Here is a 19,738-nt window from a genome sequence, read left to right on the forward strand (position 1 = left end):
TGCAATCCCAGCACTTGAGAGGCTGAGGCAGGAGGATCTTCAGTTGGAGATACTGAGCTATTAGCCAGCATCTGTTTTTAAAAAGAAAAGACGCGGATATGGTGGCCCAAGCCTATAGTCCCAATACTCCAGGCGGAGGAAGGAGAGTTCAGCGACTTTGAGGCCAGCTCCAGCTACACAGTGAGTTCAAGGCCAGTCTGCACTGCAGAGGGAGACCCTGTCTCAAAAACAAAGAAAATAAAAGTAGATTGGTGATGCTTAGGGCAAAGGTTGTGAACTCATGGCACCGTTTTTCCTTTTACGAAAAGAGGTTCAGACCGAGAGTGCGGTCGTTCCTTCCGACGACGCCCAGAGCAGCGCAGGGAGAGTCCAGCGGAGAGCGCGCCAAGGAGTCGCCGCGATCGGATTGGATTTCCAGTCCCGCACGCGGTCCTAGCCGAGGTGTTAGTCATTCGCTTGGATTCCAGCTCCATCAGCCCCGCCCACTCTCCCAGACCCGCCCCTGCCCTCTGATTTCCTTGGTGGAGACCCAAACCCCGCCCCTGACCTGCTCAAACCCCCAGAGCAGCCCCGCCCCCAGAGCCAAAGCTCCGCCCCTTTGGCGTGGAAGGAGCTGCACGCTAACGATTGGTCGGCGTCAGAGACTGTTTCTTAATTGGTTGTGGCGTCCCGCGGCTTTCACCCGGCGGCCTGAACCGGAAGTGATTCCCGAAGCGGCGGGCCGCGTGTATTGATTTTCTAGGGCGGTAGTGGGAACTCCTGTTGCGATGACCAAAATAAAGGCAGATCCGGATGGGCCGGAGGCTCCAGCGGAGGCGTGCAGCGGGGAGCGCACTTACCACGAGCTGCTGGTCAATCTGAACCCCATCGCGCAGCCCCTGGCATCTCGGCGCCTTACGCGGAAGCTCTACAAGTGCATCAAGAAAGGTGTGCGGGGCCAGGAACGGGATCGGGAAACCGGGATTGGGGAACCGGGACTGGGATCGGGGGTCAGGGCCGGAGCCGGCTGACTCCACTGTCGTTGCAGCCGTGAAGCAGAAGCAGATCCGGCGCGGGGTGAAGGAGGTTCAGAAATTTGTCAACAAAGGCGAGAAAGGGTAAGAGCTCTCGCCCGCGAGTGGCAGCTCTGATTGTGACCGCTGGTAAAATAAGGTTGGATCCGACCCAGCTCAAACACAGGTAGCGAGGCGGTCAGCGAGGTGGTCAATAAGCGCCCTTCAGTCCAGAAACCGACGCGAAGAGAGTCCCAAGGGCCGGTACTGTGAGCCCTGCACTGGCTCACCAGGCCACAGGGGCATGGACCAGCTCATCACACACAAGTAGTCACATGTTTGTTTATACAGCCACAAGGAAAATACAGACTGTAGCGGGGATGATCTCACTGTCTCCTTCCTGGCCTGTATCACAATCCGAGGATAATACATATCTTTATTCCCCGTATTTCCCACACAGACACAGCAATCAGTCTCACAGACTCTGAGCGCAGCAGTGTGGTACCCCATCGGTGCTGAGGGCACTTGCCTAGCGTGTGGGAGGCCTTGGGGTCAGTCCCTATGAGACACACAGAAAGATTAAGGAGAACGAATGCTCAGTTAAAGTCTGGGCTCCCAGAGATGTGAAGTGTGGACAATAAGGGAGGGAGAGCTGGGTTTGAGGGTCAGAATGCCTACCTAGCATGCAGAAGGCCTGGGTCTGACCTCCAGTACTGCCAAAAAACCTGTTTGGTTTCAGACAAGTACTTCATGCGCTGGAGACACGAAGCTCCTAATCCCAATCCATTTTAACTGTGAGATAAGACAGATGACTACATGTTTGGTGCTTGGGAGTGGGCCAAGCTGCAGAGTAGATTCAGGAGTAGTAACTGCTAGGTGGCTCCTGAAGCCAGGAAGAAAGCACTGAGAGAAGAGGGCAGCTGAGGCTGTAAGGACACCCACAAAGCTATGGAAAGGAAGCAGCAGAGGCCACAAGGCCGAAGCAGAGTTAGGAATGTGGGGTGAGCTTTGTGATCTGCTTGCCACCTGCCTTCAGCAAACCCTCTAAGGACAGAGTACATGCTTCTTAGCCTGGCACTCGGGGGCCCTCTGGTGTGATACTGCCAGTCTCTCTGTCATTGGCTTTCTCCCTTCCTGATTCCTGAGGCCTTGAAGGCTCCTGCCCAGCAGCGAAGGTACCATTCTCTCCCTAGCTACCACCCCTCTGTGGTGTCAGGTCAGGAGTGCCTCCTAGCTGGAGTCATGGGACCGCTCCTTGACTTTCCCTGCATGGCAGCACTTACCCTGCTTGGTGGCACTGACATGCTGTCAGGAGGTAGGGATCCCCTTCCCAGTGGCCTTGCTCCTGAGAGGCTGGGGGCTCTTGATAACTGGGTTCCTGCGGGTAGGGTATTACTAAGCCCTGCACACCGGAGCCCAGCCCAGTGGCCACCACTTAGGACTGAAGGAAGCAAGGAGCTAGCTAGAAGTGAGGATGGTTTCTCTCATTTCAGGATCATGGTTTTGGCAGGAGACACATTGCCAATCGAGGTCTACTGCCATCTCCCAGTCATGTGTGAGGACCGAAACCTGCCCTACGTCTACATCCCTTCCAAGACAGTAAGGGGGAGCTTGCCCCAGGAGAGGGGGTCTGGGGGTGGGGGGTACGGCAGCTGCAAGAGCCAAGGTGTTAAGAAGGCCTGGCTGGCCTTGGGGCCTCACTGCTGCTCAGCTGTGCTCTGTGGCCACAGTTGCTTTCTGTGCTGGGGTCTGTTGCTTTGTGTAACAGGGTCATGTATGTAACACAGGCTGCCTGGGACGCCCAGTCCTCCTTCCTCAGCCTTCCCAACAGCTGGGGTTTCCTTTTTACAACACAGGGCCCTGTGAACTGTGTAGATGAAAACACAGTGAACATGCATGGCATCTGAACCCTGAGGTGCCACACCCATGGAGTCCTGAGCCGGTATTTTGGGGACCTGGTCCCCATAGGCGAAGGTAGAGGCTTGAAGAACACTGCCCCTCCTGGGCTGGAGACCTTTAAGAGCCAGGTGCAAATGTAGGCCCAGTGCTGCTGGACCCTGTGGCTTGCAAGTCTGATTGAGTTTAAATGAGCCAGGGTGGTGCCCACACCTATAACCCCAGCAGTCAAAAGACAAGAGGATCCCCAGCTTGAGCCAATCTGGGAAACTGAGTGACTTAGTGAAAGCTTACCTTTAAAAAATATTTTTAAAGGGCTGGCTGAATGTGCAAGCCCTGGGCTTACGGGGCTGTGGCCCCACACAGGCTGCGCCCCTTTGTCCAAAGCCTTCCTCCCTGGTCTCTACAGGACTTGGGTGCGGCTGCGGGCTCCAAGCGCCCCACCTGCGTGATCATGGTCAAGCCCCACGAGGAGTACCAGGAGGCCTATGACGAGTGCCTGCAGGAGGTACAGGCCCTGCCGCCACCCTTGTGAAGGTCCTGGTCTGAGCCAGTGCCCGTGGAAACTGCTGGGCTACGGCTCATCTCGGCACATCCCGACTGCCCAGGGCACAGACCCCTCCCAGGCCACGGGACACCTGTTTCATGATGGTAGTAGAGCCACCGTCTTCTCCATCTGTGCCATTCCTGTAGAGCTTCAGTGAAGACAGTTGCAGGAGTGTGGGGTGGGGAAGTAAACGCTAAGACTAAAATGTGGTGAGTCTGTGGGTGCCTTTTTTTGGGGGGGGGTACAGCAGCTGCTGCCAGCTAGAGCTGGCAGGCAGGAAAGAGCAGAAGCATCCTGCCTCACTGAAGAGAGCCCTGAGCACTCTGCTGGCCCCAGGGCCAGTGCTTCGGCTCAGGCTGTGCCGACTCCGCTTCCCCAGGCTCTCAACTCCACGTCCGGAGAGGGAAGGGGGAGACACAGGCCGTGAGCCGAGCTTCATGGACACCCTGTGCTTTCCTCTATTCCCTGGAGCCTAAGAAGCCGCACACTTTATGGAAGCAGTTCACCCACACACGGTGAATATCCCTGGATCTAAACACAGACCACAGGCTGTGTGCCTCTGACCCCTGGGGCCTGCTGCACAGGACTCGGTACACATGGCAGCCAAACTCCAAAGCCGGCTCAAGCCCCACACTGTTATCTTCCCAGCCCCTCTGCGGGTTTCTAGTCGGACTTCATACATGCACACGGACAGCACCTTGTGCAGGACCTGCAGTCTCTGAGTCTCCCCCAGCCAGTGTGTATTGGCAGCAGCCACAGGCCACGCCTGGCCCGAGTGCAGCACACGGTGACGCTGGCCTGTGCTAAGTACAGGGCTGGCCACAGGTAAGGAGAAGGCTGTGAATATATTTGCCTAGTTATAAAACACTGGCATTCATCTCTACCCTGTGCTATGTACAGTGGGAATGGCCATGTACAACGTACAAGTGAGGCTGTGCAGCAGAGAGCCCCAACGGACACCCCGGGCCGTGGGGCAGGGATAGACACAAGTTTTGGCCTGGCAGTGAGACAGGGCCACGGGCAGGAGCAGAAAACTTGCTGGTGGCCAGGGCCTCCGCTGGGTTGCTGTGAAGTCAAGAGCCAACAGCAGGAGGACGAGGCCAGCCGTCGTCCTTCAACCCAGGGCAGGTTGGTGCGGCCCCTCATGAGGCAGTGCTCTGAAATAAGTCCCAGCCGCAGGGCCACCGCCAAGCAGACTGGGGCTCATGGAGTGCAAAGCCGTTTCCAGCAAAGTCCCTTTCAGGCAGGAGTCAGAATATGATGCGTTTCCCATCTGCTGGGTTCTGCTCCATGGGGCAGTAGGGACACTTCAGCCTGCAGAGGGAGAGACAAAGGCACCTCAGGGGTGGGCCAGGCCAGGCCAGGTCCAGTGGGGTGCCGGCTAGGGTACCTACTTTCCTCCATTGATGAGCTTGTTGAGTGCATCTCGGGAGATGACGTGGCCACAGATGAGCTTGATGGGCGGGTTGGAGTCTGATGTCTGCTGGCGGAGGATGGGACAGGCGAAAACCGAGTGGTACCAGCACTTCATGCCTAGCTCGATCTCAATCTGTGGGGGCCAACGAAACTGTCAGCTCCACTTCTGGTCCTGCCCGTAGCTGCCCGCCCCCCGCCCTCCCAGCGCAGGTACAGGCCCCGGCTTACCGGCAGCTCATCCTTGTGGCTCCAGACGCCGGTGCACTGCCTCTGCTCGATCACAGCTTTGATGTTCATCAGCACAGGCAGTGCCACACAGCCAGAGGCGAAGCTGCGGACAGAGCAGGGCTGAGGGGCAGGGCACACTGAGCTTACAGCGTGGGATGCGAGATGGGCCCGGCAGGAGTGAGGCCCAGTGGGCCCTTAAGGTCCCTCAGGTTGCTCAGGAATGCCACATACATAGTTGGGGTGTTGAATTCTGGCAACCCATGCTAAGGCACCCTCAAATTCAGACCTATGGTTAAGGCAAAAAGGAAGCCCCTGGCGGAGAGCCGCTCAGCCAAGTCGCTGTGAAGGCCTCGAGGAGACGGGACCTGGTCAGCTTGAAAGGGTTCCTCCCTTGGATTGACCCAGCTCACTGTTCCTAACAGCTGAGTGACTGTGTGTGTGTGTGGGGGGGCGGGGGCAGAACCATGGTGACAACACTGCAACATACATGGTGCCGCAGCCACATGTCATGTGGTCAAAGGGCCACTCCTGGGCATGCTGGGAACACTTCCTAACGCCTGTGCAGGAGCAGCGGCAGCAGTGGAGATCGACTCAGCCTGCCACCTTGGGCTGGGGCCTGGGACCCACCAGTGGGGACAACATTCTGTCCTGTAAGGTGCCTGGCAGGCCAGTTCACCTGGTGAGGCTGCCTCCCTGCCTTGTCTGTGAAATGAGCATCGCTGGGACCCCAACTTCCACGGCTTTGAGAGGACTTCTGACCAGGCCCAGATTCATGTGCCATAGGCATTTGAGCATCCCCAAAGGGATGTGGTGTGGGAGTGGGGGTGAGGAGAGTGGCCGTCGGAGGGCTGTGGCTTGGCAGGGAGGGTCTTGGGGGCAGGAGAGGCAGGGCCCTGTTTTCCACCTGTAAAAACAGGTCACTCCCATCAGGTTATTCTGGGTGCACCCATACCTGACGCTGAGGGGGGACTCCACTGAGAGCCCTAGCAGAGAGCATGCATCACGAGTGAAGGTCTCGCAGATCTCCACCCAATGGCTGCCGTCCAGGAGATGGCCGTAGGGTGACTTCTCCAGGCCCAGGCGCAGGTACACGAGGCTGCCCATCATCACCTGGATCTCTGCAAGGGAACCAGGGTGCTGCTCAGGGGTGCGGGTGCTGGTGTGGGTGCCAGGCCATCCCCAGCACAGCACTCAGTCTGGTTTCGGCCCAAAGTTTGGGCCGGACAGCACAGACTGAAATTCATCCTCTAACCCTGGTGGGGAAGAGAGTGCGCTGCCCACATGGGCTCTGGCGGCCAGCATGTCCCTTCCGGTCCCTCCTGTCCTTCCCATCAAGCTGAGTCATCTCATGCTGGTGTCGGCGCCTTCACCTGGATGCTCTTGCTCCGCTGTGTGCAGAAGGGAAGACCCCGGGTCCCGGCCCCAGGCAGGGCCAGTGAAGCAGACAGTCGCTCTCTGCTTCTGTGACACTGTGCATTTGCCTCTGTGCTGCTGGGGATTGGGCCCAGAGTCCCACACACGCTAACTGGCACTGCTGTCGAGCTGCACCCTGGGCCCTCATGTTTACTTTTTAATAAACTTCAAAGCAGTAAGTATGGGTAGGGTTACAGAAAAACTAACATGGATTACTATGAGGCACATCTTAAAGGCAAACCTCAGTGATCTTGGGGTACAGCAAGGAATCTCGGCATGGGCCTGAGCTGGTCTGGGCCAGCACTAAATGCTACGGTGGGGGGTGATAGTGGGGTGGGGTGATGGTGGAGTCGGAGGACCCTTGGGTTTGGAATTCCTGGATGGATCCAGGAGGGTTTGAGCTGGGGAGAGGCGACACAGGCAGCAGTTAAGGGGCAGTGTCAACCTGACTGGCTTTGGGACCTTCTGGGCACCCTTCCTGGGTGTCTGGCCCCTCAACCCTCCTCCTCCAGGGCTCCCCCACTCAGCTGCCCCAAGCCTCCTGCCAGGACATTCTGACCCCTCAACTGTGAGCTAAATGGAACCTTTTCTTTAAATTGCGGGTGCTTCGTGTTGTGTCCAGCGTGAGAAAGCTGAACGACACAGAAGCCAGGCGGGCATGAGGACTGGCAACCTGACACGGAGCCAGACGCAGCGGCGGGGGCAGCAGCAGCAGCTGCCACCGCCACCCCATGGGCTGGGCACTCACCCCGCTGGTGCAGCCGGGCGAAGGGCTGGAAATGCCGGGCGTAGCTGAGCGCCTCCAGCTGCTTCTCAGGGCCCCCGGCCAGGAGGCAGATAAAGTGCAGGCGGTGCAGCTTGAACTCCAGGGAGCTGTTGAGCTCCAGCAGGCGCTGCCTGTGGTTCACAGCCCATCTGTGAAGAGAAGGCCCGGGACCTGAGAGGACGGCAGCCGAGCCCCAGACAGATGCAGATAAGCACATCATGGGGGACTGCGGAGCACAGATGAGCCCTGCGTCCCAAAAGCCTAGGGCAGAGGCTCGGCCCACCCGGGCTCCTTACTCCAGGGCAGGGCCCAGGTCCTGCTGGTGCAGAGCTTCCAGGATGCGGTTCAGCTCCAGGAAGGGCTGCTTGAAGTCCAAGTCCACGCTCAGGGTCGATTCCTGTGAGGACAGAGCAGTGCCACTGCTGGGAGACACACAGAAACCTCTGCCAGAGACAGGCTGCAGGGTGGCAAGGCGCTTCAGGTGCCAGGGTCCTGCTAGCTGTTCTCCCTCCTGTTCTGGGGGGCCAGGGGCCACACAGACTTCCCAGAGCATAGCTGCAAACCTCTCCCTGTCACCGAAGCACTAGGGGGCCCCAGGCCCTGCTGGCATTCAGTGGCTTCTCTCCCCCGAATTACACCAAGGCAGAGTCTCCTTTGCTTCACTGCAGTGTCTTCAAAGCCCTGGAGATCTACACTGTCACCCCACTAATCCCCTCTCTCAGCAAAGGGTTGCAGGCATCGGCTCAATACCTCGGTGGCAACCAATTTCTAAGAGGAAATCAGAGTTGCTTTTCCAGCATGGGTGGTTTTTAGCACTACCTCCTGTCTGAGAGCAGGAGAGGCTTCCCTTTCTAGCAGGAAGAATGGGCAGGCCCTCTGCACCACCCTCACCTGGCACAGCTCCTCGGCGACACTGAGCATGCCCTGCTGGTACAGGTGCTCCACGATGGCCGTCTGCAGGCTCTGCTGCTGCTTCTCCCTCGAGTCCCACACGGAGTCAGAGACCACACCGCAGATCTCGGAGTCGAAGTTCTGCCAGGAAGCAGGGGCAGGGCCTTGAGGCTCCAGACTCACACTGCTCATCTCCCAACCCGGCTCCTGCCAGCTCCCGGGCGTGGCCACCCTGGCTGGGCCGCTCACCCTGTCAATGGCTTTGCCCACTCGGGACACACTGCTGTGGATGTCCTTGTGGTCCGAGGCCAGTTTCTGGACAGTGTCTTTGATTTTTCGGCAACACTGGGACATCAACAGGGACAGGGTGGCTGACAGGGGCGTCCCTTGTAGAGCTGCAGAAAAACAGTGGACTTGGGTCACGGAGCACAGCACCGCGCACCCCCTTCCGCACAGACTGTGTCCTGCTCCCCCTGTGCCGCACGCCTGCTTGGCGAGCAGGAGGGGCCTGGGCTCCGGTCCTGCTGCCTTTCCACTGCACAACCTGGAGCCGCCGGGGGACGAGCCTGAGAGTTTTCACATCCTTGTCTGTGGAGCAGCAGGCTGCTGTGACATGAAGGCCATTTGGCATTTTCTGGGGATCAGAAACTTTTATTTGAAGCTCATTTGCTATTTCATACATTGACTCCTATGTTTACTGTCATGTTACACAGTTATCATGTAACACAGTAATTCAGCTTCCAAGAGACACAAAACCGTGTCCTCAAGGAAACCTGTCGTTGGGTATCATAGCAGCATTATTCACAGCAGCCACAATTCAAACATCTGCCACCAAGTGGACACCCCGGGCGGAGGGAAGAACCCCAAAACACCACGTCAGGGAGAGGCTGGTGCAATGGGCCACACAGGGCATAATTTCCTCTCTTGTAGAGATCCAGGACAGCTACATCCACAGAGGCACAAAGCAGAAAGAGGCTGACAGGGCAGAGGAGTGTCCATGGGTTGGTGTCTTTGGGGAATGATGAAAATATCCTCAAATTAGAAAGCAGTAATGAATGTATAACTCTGTAGATTTAAAACCACTGAACTGTGTATTCTAAAAGGGTTAGTTTAGTGAGCTGTGACTTACAGCTCAAAAAAACAAACAAAAAGACACCAGAATTATGGGCTCCTCTGGTTAGTTTTCTTTTTATGAGATGGCTTTACTATGTAATTCAAAGTGATCCTCCTGCCTCTCCCTTCTCAGTATCAAGATTACAGATGTGCACCACTATACCTAGCGTTCTGGTTATAACTAAGACGATTTAAAAATTAAAATAAGTAACAGAAGCTGGGCATGGTAGTATGTACCTGCAGTCTCACCTACTCAGGAGGCTGAGGCAGGAGAAGACTGTTGGAGAATGTCTAGCCTGGACAATTTAGTAACACCTGTGGCTGTAGCTCAGTTCAGTCCCTCGTGCAATCACCCAACCAGATTCCTGAGACAGTGGCAAGGCTGACAGGTCTGTCACTGCTTCATTGCTTGGTTTTGATAATTATTGTGCCTTTCAGAAGAGAAGGCCTTTGATGTCAGGAAATACACACTAGGAGTTAGATACCTAAAGATACTGTTCAAAAGGCTAAAAAGTAACAAGAGTGCAAGAGAATGGCACAGCAGGTACTGTGACCTGCTTGATGGATGTGGGAGAAGGGTATTTGATTTATTTACACTATTCTTGGAACTTTCCTGTAAATCTGAAACTACCTTCAAGGTTATTCAAGTTTAACAACAGAAAAGCAGGGCCTAAGCATGTAGCTCAATACTGGCTTAGCATACATGAGGTCCTGAGTTCACTGCCTAGCAGCATTAGGAAACAAGTAAACAAACAAAAACAGGAGAAAAACAAAATTGAAATGGAAAGTTTCAGGTCAACTAGTATCTTTTTGTTTTATTTTCAAAGAGGGCATCTCACTGTGCACCCCAGGCTGGAACTCACGACTTCTCAGAGTGCTGGACTACAGGTGTGTGCTACCACGCCCAGCTTCTGTTGGGCTTTCCAGGAGCTGGGGCTGCCATTCCCTCCCTTGGCTGGGTCCTGGAGGTGCATCCATCAGCATCCTAACCATCACCCTCCCGAGCTGTTGCCATGGAGCCTGGGCCTCTGCGGCCACAGGCAGCACGCACCTGCGCCAGCCAGCTCAGCCCGCAGCTGGCCCACGTAGTGCAGCAGCTCCTCCAAGCTCCGCTCACAGAGCTGCCCGTAGGTCAGGAATTTCTGCAGGACCTTGTCCAGTTCTCTCTCCACACACGCGCACTGCTCCATGGGCCCCCGGCCTGTGGAAGGTGGTCGGATCAGCGCCCCGGCCAGGGGCACAGAGCGACTCCCACCCCCTTACTTCTTCCAAGCCCTCTCGTCTTTCTGGGTCACATGTCCAATACCAGGAAAGTCCCCGCTTAGCAAAACATCTGGCCGCAGCTGCCCACCAGGCTCTGCTAGGCTCCCAGGGAAGATGCAGGCATGAGAACCACGGTGAGAAAACCGGTTTTCAGTTCTTCACACCGCATTATTTTTGTTCGCCTCCACTTTCAGTCAGCAAGCTGAACAAACTAGAAATCCCCACCCCAGACATGGTCCTGGCGTGCATTTTCGTCATCCACTGTGGCCATTCTGTGAGTGGGAGTGCTTTTCCACAAACTGGTAGAGTGGCCATGAAGGCAGCACTTGCATGGCCAGCAGCTGGGAAAAGCAGCTGTGCTGACCAGACGGACTGGCCCTGCGGCCCCAGCTTCCCCTGCAGTCCCCTCTCCGGTCCGCTCTCCACTCAGCCTCCCCGAAGCTGCTGTGCAGGCAGCTGGCTCCGCCTTAACACCCCCACACCCTTGCCCGCACTGGGGGCCCCTGCCCCTAATGTGGCCCAGTCTTACCGGCCCTGCACTCCCTCCCTACCCAGCTCACTGCCCCCCTCCATTCACAGCAGGGGCAGACGGGGAGCACACGGACACGTAGGCCAGGGTCACTGTTCCCCTCCACCCACACGAGGGGCTGCGCTGCTCGCCCCTCTGACACAGACAAGCCCGTCTGCTGCCCCTTCTCTGAGCAGGAACAGAGTAGACTTGAAGAGGATCCTGTGTCCATGCAGCCCCAGGCTCCTTCTGCTTCTGCCAGGCTCCTCCTGGCTCCCACAGCACTGAGTCGGGCCTCACTCTCTAATTACTGTCACCCTCCCAGGCAGGGGTAAGTGGCAGCACCATGGCCCCTGGGGTGACCATATACCTGTACTTTCTCTCCTTGTGTGTGGTGACAGCACCACACTGACACCTGCAATCATGACTTTCTGAGGACATTCAGTCCCCTGCTCCTAAACACATCTCTACACCTGGTGTCAAGCCACCGCAACGCACAGTAAGGTCACCTTGCCACTGTTATGAGCAGCTGCCACTTCACAAGGTGCACTGCATGCCAGGTAGGGCTAATGAGCTCACACGCATTGACTCACCGGCTCCGATCTTCTCACAGAAACACACGCAAGGTGGGCATACTGGCCAGCCCCACTTTGCAGAGAAAATGAGACATGGAAGGATTAAATAAGCCGCCCAAGGTCACGAAGCTGAGGGCATGGGGGTGGTGCCAAGCAGCGCCCCAAGGCTGCTTCCTCCCAGTGCTGTGCCTCACAGGCATCCTCGGCAGCAGCCAGACAGGCAACGGCTTCACCAGAAGGGAAAGCAGCGCACACCGGTGGTTGGAATCAATGCACAGCAACCACTGAGGCGCCAGGAACAGGAAGCGAAGCACAGAGCCTGTGGAACATGGGCAGAGTGGACAACAGGACGGAAGAAGGTCTGCCAAGTCTGGGCAGCAGGGGCACGGTTTAGCAGACAGCAACAGGGCTGGGGACAGTCAGTGGCTCACCAGTCCAATGGTCTGGCCTTGTTGGACACAACCATCCGAGACTGCATGCAGGGGTGAGGGGAAAATGGACACAGGATTTTCACCCCAGCATTGCTGTGGCCAGGGGTATGATCAGTCCTCAGCACACGGGGCCACGTGCGTGGAAGTCCAGGCAGCATGCAGAAACTGTGCTCCAGACACATCTAGGGCAACTTCAGAAACATCCCCAAACCTGGTCGCGGCAGGGAGAGTGTCTCACTGTACAGTTCAGGCTGGCCTTCAACTCCTGCCTCGGCCTCCTGAGTGCGGGGATTACTGCATATACCACCACACCTGGCTTGGCAGGGAACCAAAGGAAGTCTTGGCAGAATACCAATTATGAAAATTAAAAACGTAGACACACAAAACAAGGCAAACCAAAGATATACTAAGTAAAGGGATGTATGATTATCCCCTGGTATCCATGGGGAATTGGTTGGAGGGTACCTTTAGATACCACCATCTACAGGTGTTCAAGTTCCATACAAAACAGGAGAGGACTTGATAGAATCTATACACACATCTTCCTTTATTGAGATTTTTAAAAAATTTAGTGTTAGGGGTGTTTTGGTGCTGGGGACCAACCCTGGGCCTCAGGCATGCTAAGCACGTGGGTTACCACTGAGCTACACCCCAGGCCCTCTTCTATACAATTTTTTTTCAATACTGAGGATTGAACCCAGAGCCTTTACACTAGCTGCCTTCCCAGCCTACTTCTTTTTCATTTTTCTTTTCTTTCTTTTTTTGGGTCTCTTTCAGAGAGCGTCTTGCCATGCATTTCAGGACAGCACTGAGCTCACTTTGTAGCCCAGGCTGGTCTCAAATTTGCAACAATGCTCCTTTCTCAGCCTCCCAAATGCTGGGATTGCAGGTGTAGCTACCACACCCAGCTGGTTCTTTTCTTTTTGAAACAGGATCTTGCTAAATTACTGGGTTGCCCAGTTTGGGCTTCAACTTGTGTACGGACTCTGACTCCAAGAGTGCTACAGTTACAGGTCTGCCAGGTCTGCGGCAGCCTGGCTTTTTGGCATACTTTTGACCTAAGGTTGGTTGAATACACAGTGTGATCAACTGGATAAAACGTGTGGTGGTGCCTGCCTGTTACGACAGCACTCTTCGAGGCTGAGGCGGGAAGCAAGCTTGGGCCCAACTTGGACAACTTCATAAAACTGTCTCAAAATTTAAAAAAAAAATAGGTGGTGGAGAGGGGTATTCGGGAGTGAGAATGTAGCCCAGTGAGTAGGTCCTAATTTGCATCTCCAGGACTTAAAAAATAAAAAAAATTTAAAATTAAGCGGTTGGGAATATAACCGTTTAGTGGTAGAGCGCTCACCTAGCACACATAAGGACACTGACCTCTGGCACCACACCAAAAAAAAATTTTTTTGGAGACAGGCTGGCCTCCAACTCACAGAGATCCTCTTGCCTCAGCTTTCTAAATGCTGGAATTGCAGGTGTAAATCCACCATTAGCTAAAAATGAATAAAATGTGAAAGAACAACGACCTGGGAAAACACCTGCTTACAGGGATTCCATCCAAAGTGCTGCGGAAAGGAGCCAGGTATGGTGGTCCACATCTGTAATGTCAACCACTGTCAACGGAGGGAAGAGGATCACACATCTGGGCCACCCTGCTCAACTCAAAAAAGGGGGGGGAGTGAGGAAAAGCCTGGCTTGGTGGTACATGCCTAAAACTTCAGCACTTGGGAGGCTGACACAGGAGGGTTGCTGTGAGTTTGAGACCAGCCTTGGCTACATAGCAAGTTCAAGGCCAGCTTGAACTACATAGAGACACCCTGACTGAAAAAGACAAAACAAAAAACCAAAACCAAAAACGAAGATCAGCTCTGCCACCCCTGGGTGGCACTGCCCCTGCTTGACACACAAGCCCTTTGCTTGTGTTACACATTCACTTTCTCTTCACAAGACACTGATATAGGGTTCTAGAGCATCCTGTACAGTTCCTTGCATGGACATAAGCTGCGGTTTAATCTCCAGGTCCCCGTGAATGACATCTCCCCACCTCTCTTCTGGCCTCATGCACCGATCCAGTGTGCATGAGCCAAACACATCCGAGTCCTCCCTGAGGAAGCAGCACAGTAACTGCCTACTGAAGAACCCATCCGCTCCCACTGACAAGAGCCACTGAGGGACTGGAGATCAGTCTTGTCTTCCCTCCTCTTTCAGGACCCAGCTCAGAGCCTACCTGCTGATTAAATAGGGCCTCCATTTCTAAACCTCTGCACTCAAACCCACGGGGTGGGCGGGAAGAGCATGCAGTACATATTAAGGCTCTACCAAGGCAGGCATGGGGCTTTGCGTTCCAGTCTGGAGCATCTGGAGACAAGCGGGCTCCTGGGGCTGGGAGAGGGAAGTTAGTGCAAAACACTGGCCCCATTCTTACGCTTTCACAGCCCTTCTCTTCCACCTACCAAGCCTCTGCTCAACCAACAGATTACAACTCTACTCAGAATAAAACCCACACTCACTCCCCTCCAGAACCTGCAAAACGGAGGCCAGATGGATCCTCTCCTCCGTCCCTGCTCTCACACCCTAATCACACTAGCTTCTTTCTGTTCTCGGGCAGCGTCCAGTCCGTTCCTGCCTCGGTACCTCTGTACTGCTCCAGCTCTGCTTGGATACGCTTTGCCCATGTCCCAGGGCTTGGCCCTTCCTACTAGGTCTCCACACACAAGCCACTTTCTCAGAGGCACCGTCCTCCGCCCAAGCCGCACACCTCGTCTGTTACGCGGCCTGCTGCTTTTGCATACCCCTATTTCAGCTTTCAGATCTTTCTTGTCTCGTAAAAAAAAGCGAAGGAAAAGCCCCCCTCTCCTCTGGGCAGCAGCCCCCGCTAAGATTCCACTTGCAAGCTAACTGGCAAACTCCTATGTACCTTCAGAGGACCCTGCTCCGACGCCCTGCGCGGCCCCTCGCTCCCCGGGTTACCTCCGGCCGGCCGGGGTAGGGTGGGGGTCGGGGTTGGCGACCGCGGCAGCGCTTCAGGGGCGGCCGGAGCGGCGCTCTGCGGGCCTCCAGCGCCCCGGCCAATGGCTTCGGGGGCTTGGTGGGGGGTCTCCGGAGGCGGCCCGCCCCTCACCCCGCCGGCCGCGCCCCGAACCCGCGGGCTCCCGCCGACTCCCGCAGCTGGGCTCGGCTTCCGGCGCCGCTCTCATCACAACCGGAAGTCGCGGCGGCGGCGCCTCGGCCTGGATGTGCGCGTGCGCAGTCTCGTGTTGGAGGGGCGTCTGGGGTCGGCGGTCAGCGTAAGAGACGTCCATTCCCACGCGGCCGGTCGCGAGTGGAGCCGCTCGGCCAGCCTGCGGGAGGTTTCGCACGGTCCCTCGCTCGCCAGCCGAGTGTCTCGGGCCGCGGGGGTCCTGGGGGCGCCTAGCGGCGGAGGCAGCGGGGTCGCGAGTTGGAGCCCCTCCTGGACGTCGAGACGGCTCAGAGTACAGAGGCCTGGGGCCGCAGCTCGCGGAGAAGGAGGGTGCGACGGGCCCTCTCCCGTCCGCTCGTCCGCGGCACACCCCCGCGGGAGCTCGGGTCCGCGCGAGTGCGAGGTCCTTGCCCGGCCCTGCCGCCCTACGATACCCCTCTTGCGAGTTAGGTGGAGTTAGGTGGGGTCGGCCGCGCCGTATGCTTCAGAGGGACAGAGAACAATGAGGAGGAGGCGGAGGCTTGGATGCGCCTGCAATCCCCTCGGCCCCTTGCTGTGAAGGGAAGCAGAGAAGCCCTCGCTGCTCCGCGGACCGCAGCCCCAAAATCGAGGCTCGGCTCAGTTTCCCCGGGTTGCATGCAGCTCCCTATACCCTGATCACCCCGCCGCACTTTCCACCCTTGCACAATGTTGTTCTACTTTCTTTATACACTTGCACAATCCAGCTCGGCTTTCTTTACAGCCTTGGCATGAAATCCTGTGTTTATTTGTTGATTTTCGGGCCCTGGCCCCGCCTCCCCTCCGTGGGACCCAGATGGGGCCTGCATCCCCGCTGCCGGAACACAGTAGGTACCCAGAGGTGGGGCTGCAGCTGGGGAGAGGGCGCCTGGGGGAGCCCGGAGCCTGGGTGGTCTTGGCCCCACGCGGAAGCCGCGGGGGCGAGGAGCTGCAGGGAATGTGCTCGAGGCCAGGGGCCCCCGCCGCGGCCGCCAGGACCTCACAAGCTTTTAAGAGCACCCCTGGCTTCCCACTGCTCCCCAATCCTGGCCCAATGCAGAGACAAAGCCGAACCAGTCTGGAAACCCTCACGGGCCGCCCACACCACACCTGGCCTTTCCCCTTGTCACCGGCTCCCCAGTCCAATGCATGGTGTTGGCACATCCTGCCTGGGTACTTCCCACTGTGCACTGCGTCCTACCACATTGGACAATGAAATTTCATTTTCATTGGAAAATAAAGTTGTCTTTGTGTGGGGAATCGTTTCAAAGTCAGATCGCTTCATTAGCTCACTAGTTCGGCAATAATTGAACTTTTTGCCAGTTTCCCAGGACTCCATTCTTAAATTTTTACAGAACATACTGAGAGGCTGAGGCAAAAATATCACAAGTTCAAGTCCTGCCTCAGCAACTTAGCAAAACTATCTCAAAATTTAAAAAGAACTGAGGATGTAGCTCAGTGTGAAGGCCCTGGTTTGAGGCCCAGTACACACATAGAAAGAAAAACGAAACCCCGGTCGGTGTCCGTTTTATTTCTGGATTCGTGCAAATATGACTTATTTTATGATTTCGTATTGTTAAATATTACTTGCTTACCCACTCATTTCCCAACACGATGTTATTTTTTGCCTACAAAGTAGAATCCATTTCTGGTTTTTCATGTTTTCCATAGAAGTACAGATTTACTTTTCTGCCAGTGTCCTATATAGTTTTTCTTGCTATTTTGTAGTATGTTCTGACATTACATATCAGAGAGGTGAGATGAAACACTTCCCACAAAGAGGGAAAAGAAAAAACTCGAAGGTTATTGTTACTCAGAAAGCAGTCAGTGGTTGGTAAGGGCTGGGAGAGGGGAGGGACTGACTACACGGGGGTTAGAGGAATTTGGGGGGGGTAACGGTAACTTCTGTATCTCATAAATTATAGGGCAGGTTATACAACTTTACTTTTATTACAATTGTAAATTATCAAAATGAGTTTTCCTGTTTGTGAATTACACTGTGGGGGCTGAGGAATGTAGCTCAGCCTAGAGGGCCTGTCTAGCATGCCAGGCGCCCAGCATCAGAGGCAGCAGCGTGTGTGTGTGTGTGTGTGTGTGTGTGTGTGTACACATATGTGCGTGTACATGTGCGTGTACACGTGTGTATTAAGTGGAGGAGTGGACAACACACACGAAGGATGAAGAACAAACACACAGGAACACAATAACAGGTCTTGCATAGAGGATGAGCTCTTCAGGGTCAAGGGCCCTCTTGGAAGTGTAGGCTTCCTTGCCTCTTGGTGGGTCCTGCAGGACAGACCTAGAAGGTGAACCATCTGTGATCGTGGTGCTGGCTGTATAGTATGTGATGCAGGGCACTGCTCTCTTCTGCAGAATCCAGGAGCACCGGGCCAGCCCCAGGTCTGCTGCTTTCCAGGGCAGCTCCAGGCCCCATTGTAGCGCTAGTGGCTCCAAGTCAGCGTCCTGGGTCCTCTCCGTTTTGTCTCTGCTTATGTGAGTCTTTAGTTCAAACTGGAACCACCCAGTTAATTTGCAGGTGCAGAGCAAAAGGAAAATGTGAGGGCCCTTGTTAGAACACTCCTACTAAATTCAAGACAGGTGGGCATGTGGTACATGCCTGTAATCCCACTTACACAGGAGGACCTCGAGCTTGAGGCCAGTTTGTACAACTGAGACCTTATTTTAAAAATAAAAAGGGTGGGGGCTGGGGATTTAGCATAAGCCGCCTGCCTTGTAAGCAGGCAGACATGAGTTCCATCCCTGGTACCAATAAAAAGGAAAAAGACAAAAAAAATAAAAAGGGCTTGGGATATAGCCAAGCACTTCAAGTTTGAGCCTAGTACCACCATCCTGCCCCCCACAAAAAAGTTTTACACTGATGACAAAAGAACATGACACTAGATTTATATATGTCAGGTCATGTGTTGGCCCTGGCTTCTGTCCTTTTGTGCCCACTCCCCCTCCCCTTTTGCTCTTCCTGCTTTTGCTGTCTTCTACCACCTATGGACTGAAACCTCTCCTCCCTTAATTTTGGTTGTCAGGTATTTTGTCCCAGCCAGGAGAGAAAAGTAACCAAAGCAGGTGGTTTCCCTTACAACACAAGAGCTGAGCACTGCCTGCCTTCAGTGGGACAGGGATACAGGGCCCAGGCTGAAGGCCACAGCTGCTTTCTCTGTCCAGCTATCACCCCACCCTTTTATCTGCCAGGGGGCTGGAGGTCAGTGCCTTGCCCCCCCCCACACACACACATTCACACACAGGGTAGGAGAGCTGTCAGGGGCTGCTGAGCTCACCAAAGTGGGAGGAGACTGCTGTCAGTGACCCTGCAGACCACAGTCAGAGGCCTCTAGTGACAGGCAAAGGGGCTCATGAGCTGCTGGAAGGTAATGCTGGGCAAGCAGGCCCAGAGGCCAGAGACATGCAGGGCTAGCCACATGGCTAGCCCGAGTGGATTCAGGTTCAGGTGTGCTGGGCGAGGCTGGCCTCAGAGCAGTGAGAGGCCCGGCAGGGGCAGGAGGGAAGGGCTTCTCCACAGCAGCCCAGCAGTGACATGATCCACAGTGACAGGGGCACCTGTGATCTGCTGGCCCCAGAGCCACCCAGCCTGCTTGGGGACCAGGGAACTGGTTTGCCTGGCATGATTCTCCAAGACGCCCCATGCCCTCCCCCTACCTCTGGGCCTGGCCTGGGTTTCTGGCATAGCTGCCAAGTTTTGGTACCGCCCACCCACTCCCCACTGGCTGTACTGGCCGGCCCAGCTCTCTAATTGCCGGGTGGGGAGTTACTCCACAGAGCTGGGATGGGGGGACAGCTACACTTGGGAATATGGACACCCAGCAGACCAGCCCCTGCCTGTGGGGAGGTAGTGATCTAGGCCTTAGGCCAACACCTGGCTCCAGGAGGAGGGTCTCTGGGGACCCAGCAGTCCAGACAGGTCTGGGAAACAGAAGGTATCAAGGTGTGTGTGCAGGTGGGGGGCTGGCCTGCCTAACGAAGGCTCTTCCTAGCAGATTAGAGCTCAGGTGTGGGCTCAGTCAGGTCTCCCCTAGGCCCAAGACTGTGTCCAGGGCACAGGACCCAGAGTTGGCAGTCCAGAGGGACGGGAGCTGCAGAAGGCCTGGGGCAGAGGGAGGCATCGGAAGCAGCCTTCCTGCCTCCACACAGGAACCAGCTTTTGAAAGCGGGTGCCCCAAACACACCCCCTCGGACACACCCACCACCCACAAGCACACCTGCCACTCACAGGGCCGTAAACACAGCATCCCTTGGCAGACAACTCACACACCCCTCTCCACCCTAAAACAGGTGGGGTCCAGCAGCTTCTGAGCCACAGCCCATAAGCAGCCACACACCCCAGCACATGCTCCATGACCAGGATGCAGCCACCAGACCTGAGGGCACCGAGTGTGGCCTGGGAGTCCTGAGAGACCCCAGTGGAAGCCGCCTGGGGCCCCTTGGAAGTCTCCCTTAGAAGCCCTGGCAAGGGACTAGAGGGGCAGATGGCTATGAACTGATCCCCAGGGC

The 19,738-nt window shown here is 55.8% G+C and overlaps 2 protein-coding genes across 8 annotated transcripts; one reads left to right on the forward strand and one right to left on the reverse strand.

Moving 5' to 3' along the window:
- The first annotated feature begins 680 nt into the window (after positions 1 to 680).
- Positions 681 to 3,640, forward strand: Nhp2 (NHP2 ribonucleoprotein). The gene is made up of 4 exons (XM_003461653.5): positions 681 to 927; positions 1,028 to 1,097; positions 2,486 to 2,591; positions 3,298 to 3,640. The coding sequence occupies exons 1-4, from the start codon at positions 768 to 770 to the stop codon at positions 3,421 to 3,423; spliced, it is 462 nt and encodes a 153-aa protein (XP_003461701.1). The 5' UTR covers positions 681 to 767; the 3' UTR covers positions 3,424 to 3,640.
- A 621-nt stretch (positions 3,641 to 4,261) lies between these two features.
- On the reverse strand, positions 4,262 to 15,141 carry Rmnd5b (required for meiotic nuclear division 5 homolog B). Of its 7 annotated transcripts, XM_013155037.3 has the most exons (12): positions 14,954 to 15,091; positions 12,251 to 12,355; positions 11,627 to 11,927; positions 10,314 to 10,463; positions 8,399 to 8,544; positions 8,150 to 8,290; positions 7,555 to 7,655; positions 7,241 to 7,407; positions 6,032 to 6,197; positions 5,080 to 5,182; positions 4,830 to 4,984; positions 4,262 to 4,749 (listed from the first exon to the last, which is right to left on the reverse strand). In XM_013155037.3, the coding sequence occupies exons 4-12, from the start codon at positions 10,450 to 10,452 to the stop codon at positions 4,686 to 4,688; spliced, it is 1,182 nt and encodes a 393-aa protein (XP_013010491.1). In that variant the 5' UTR covers positions 10,453 to 10,463; positions 11,627 to 11,927; positions 12,251 to 12,355; positions 14,954 to 15,091; the 3' UTR covers positions 4,262 to 4,685. The 7 variants fall into 7 exon arrangements, with proteins under 7 accessions (XP_013010491.1, XP_063086606.1, XP_004999843.1 ...); XM_063230536.1 differs by lacking the exons at positions 11,627 to 11,927; positions 12,251 to 12,355 and adding an exon at positions 12,040 to 12,250 and having other exon boundaries at positions 14,954 to 15,092; XM_004999786.4 differs by lacking the exon at positions 11,627 to 11,927 and having other exon boundaries at positions 12,251 to 12,351.
- Positions 15,142 to 19,738: the final 4,597 nt, after the last annotated feature.

Source organism: Cavia porcellus, unplaced genomic scaffold, assembly GCF_034190915.1.
Source record: "Cavia porcellus strain 051 isolate PalLab524CR breed Dunkin Hartley unplaced genomic scaffold, mCavPor4.1 scaffold_19, whole genome shotgun sequence".
Lineage (NCBI taxonomy): Eukaryota > Metazoa > Chordata > Mammalia > Rodentia > Caviidae > Cavia > Cavia porcellus.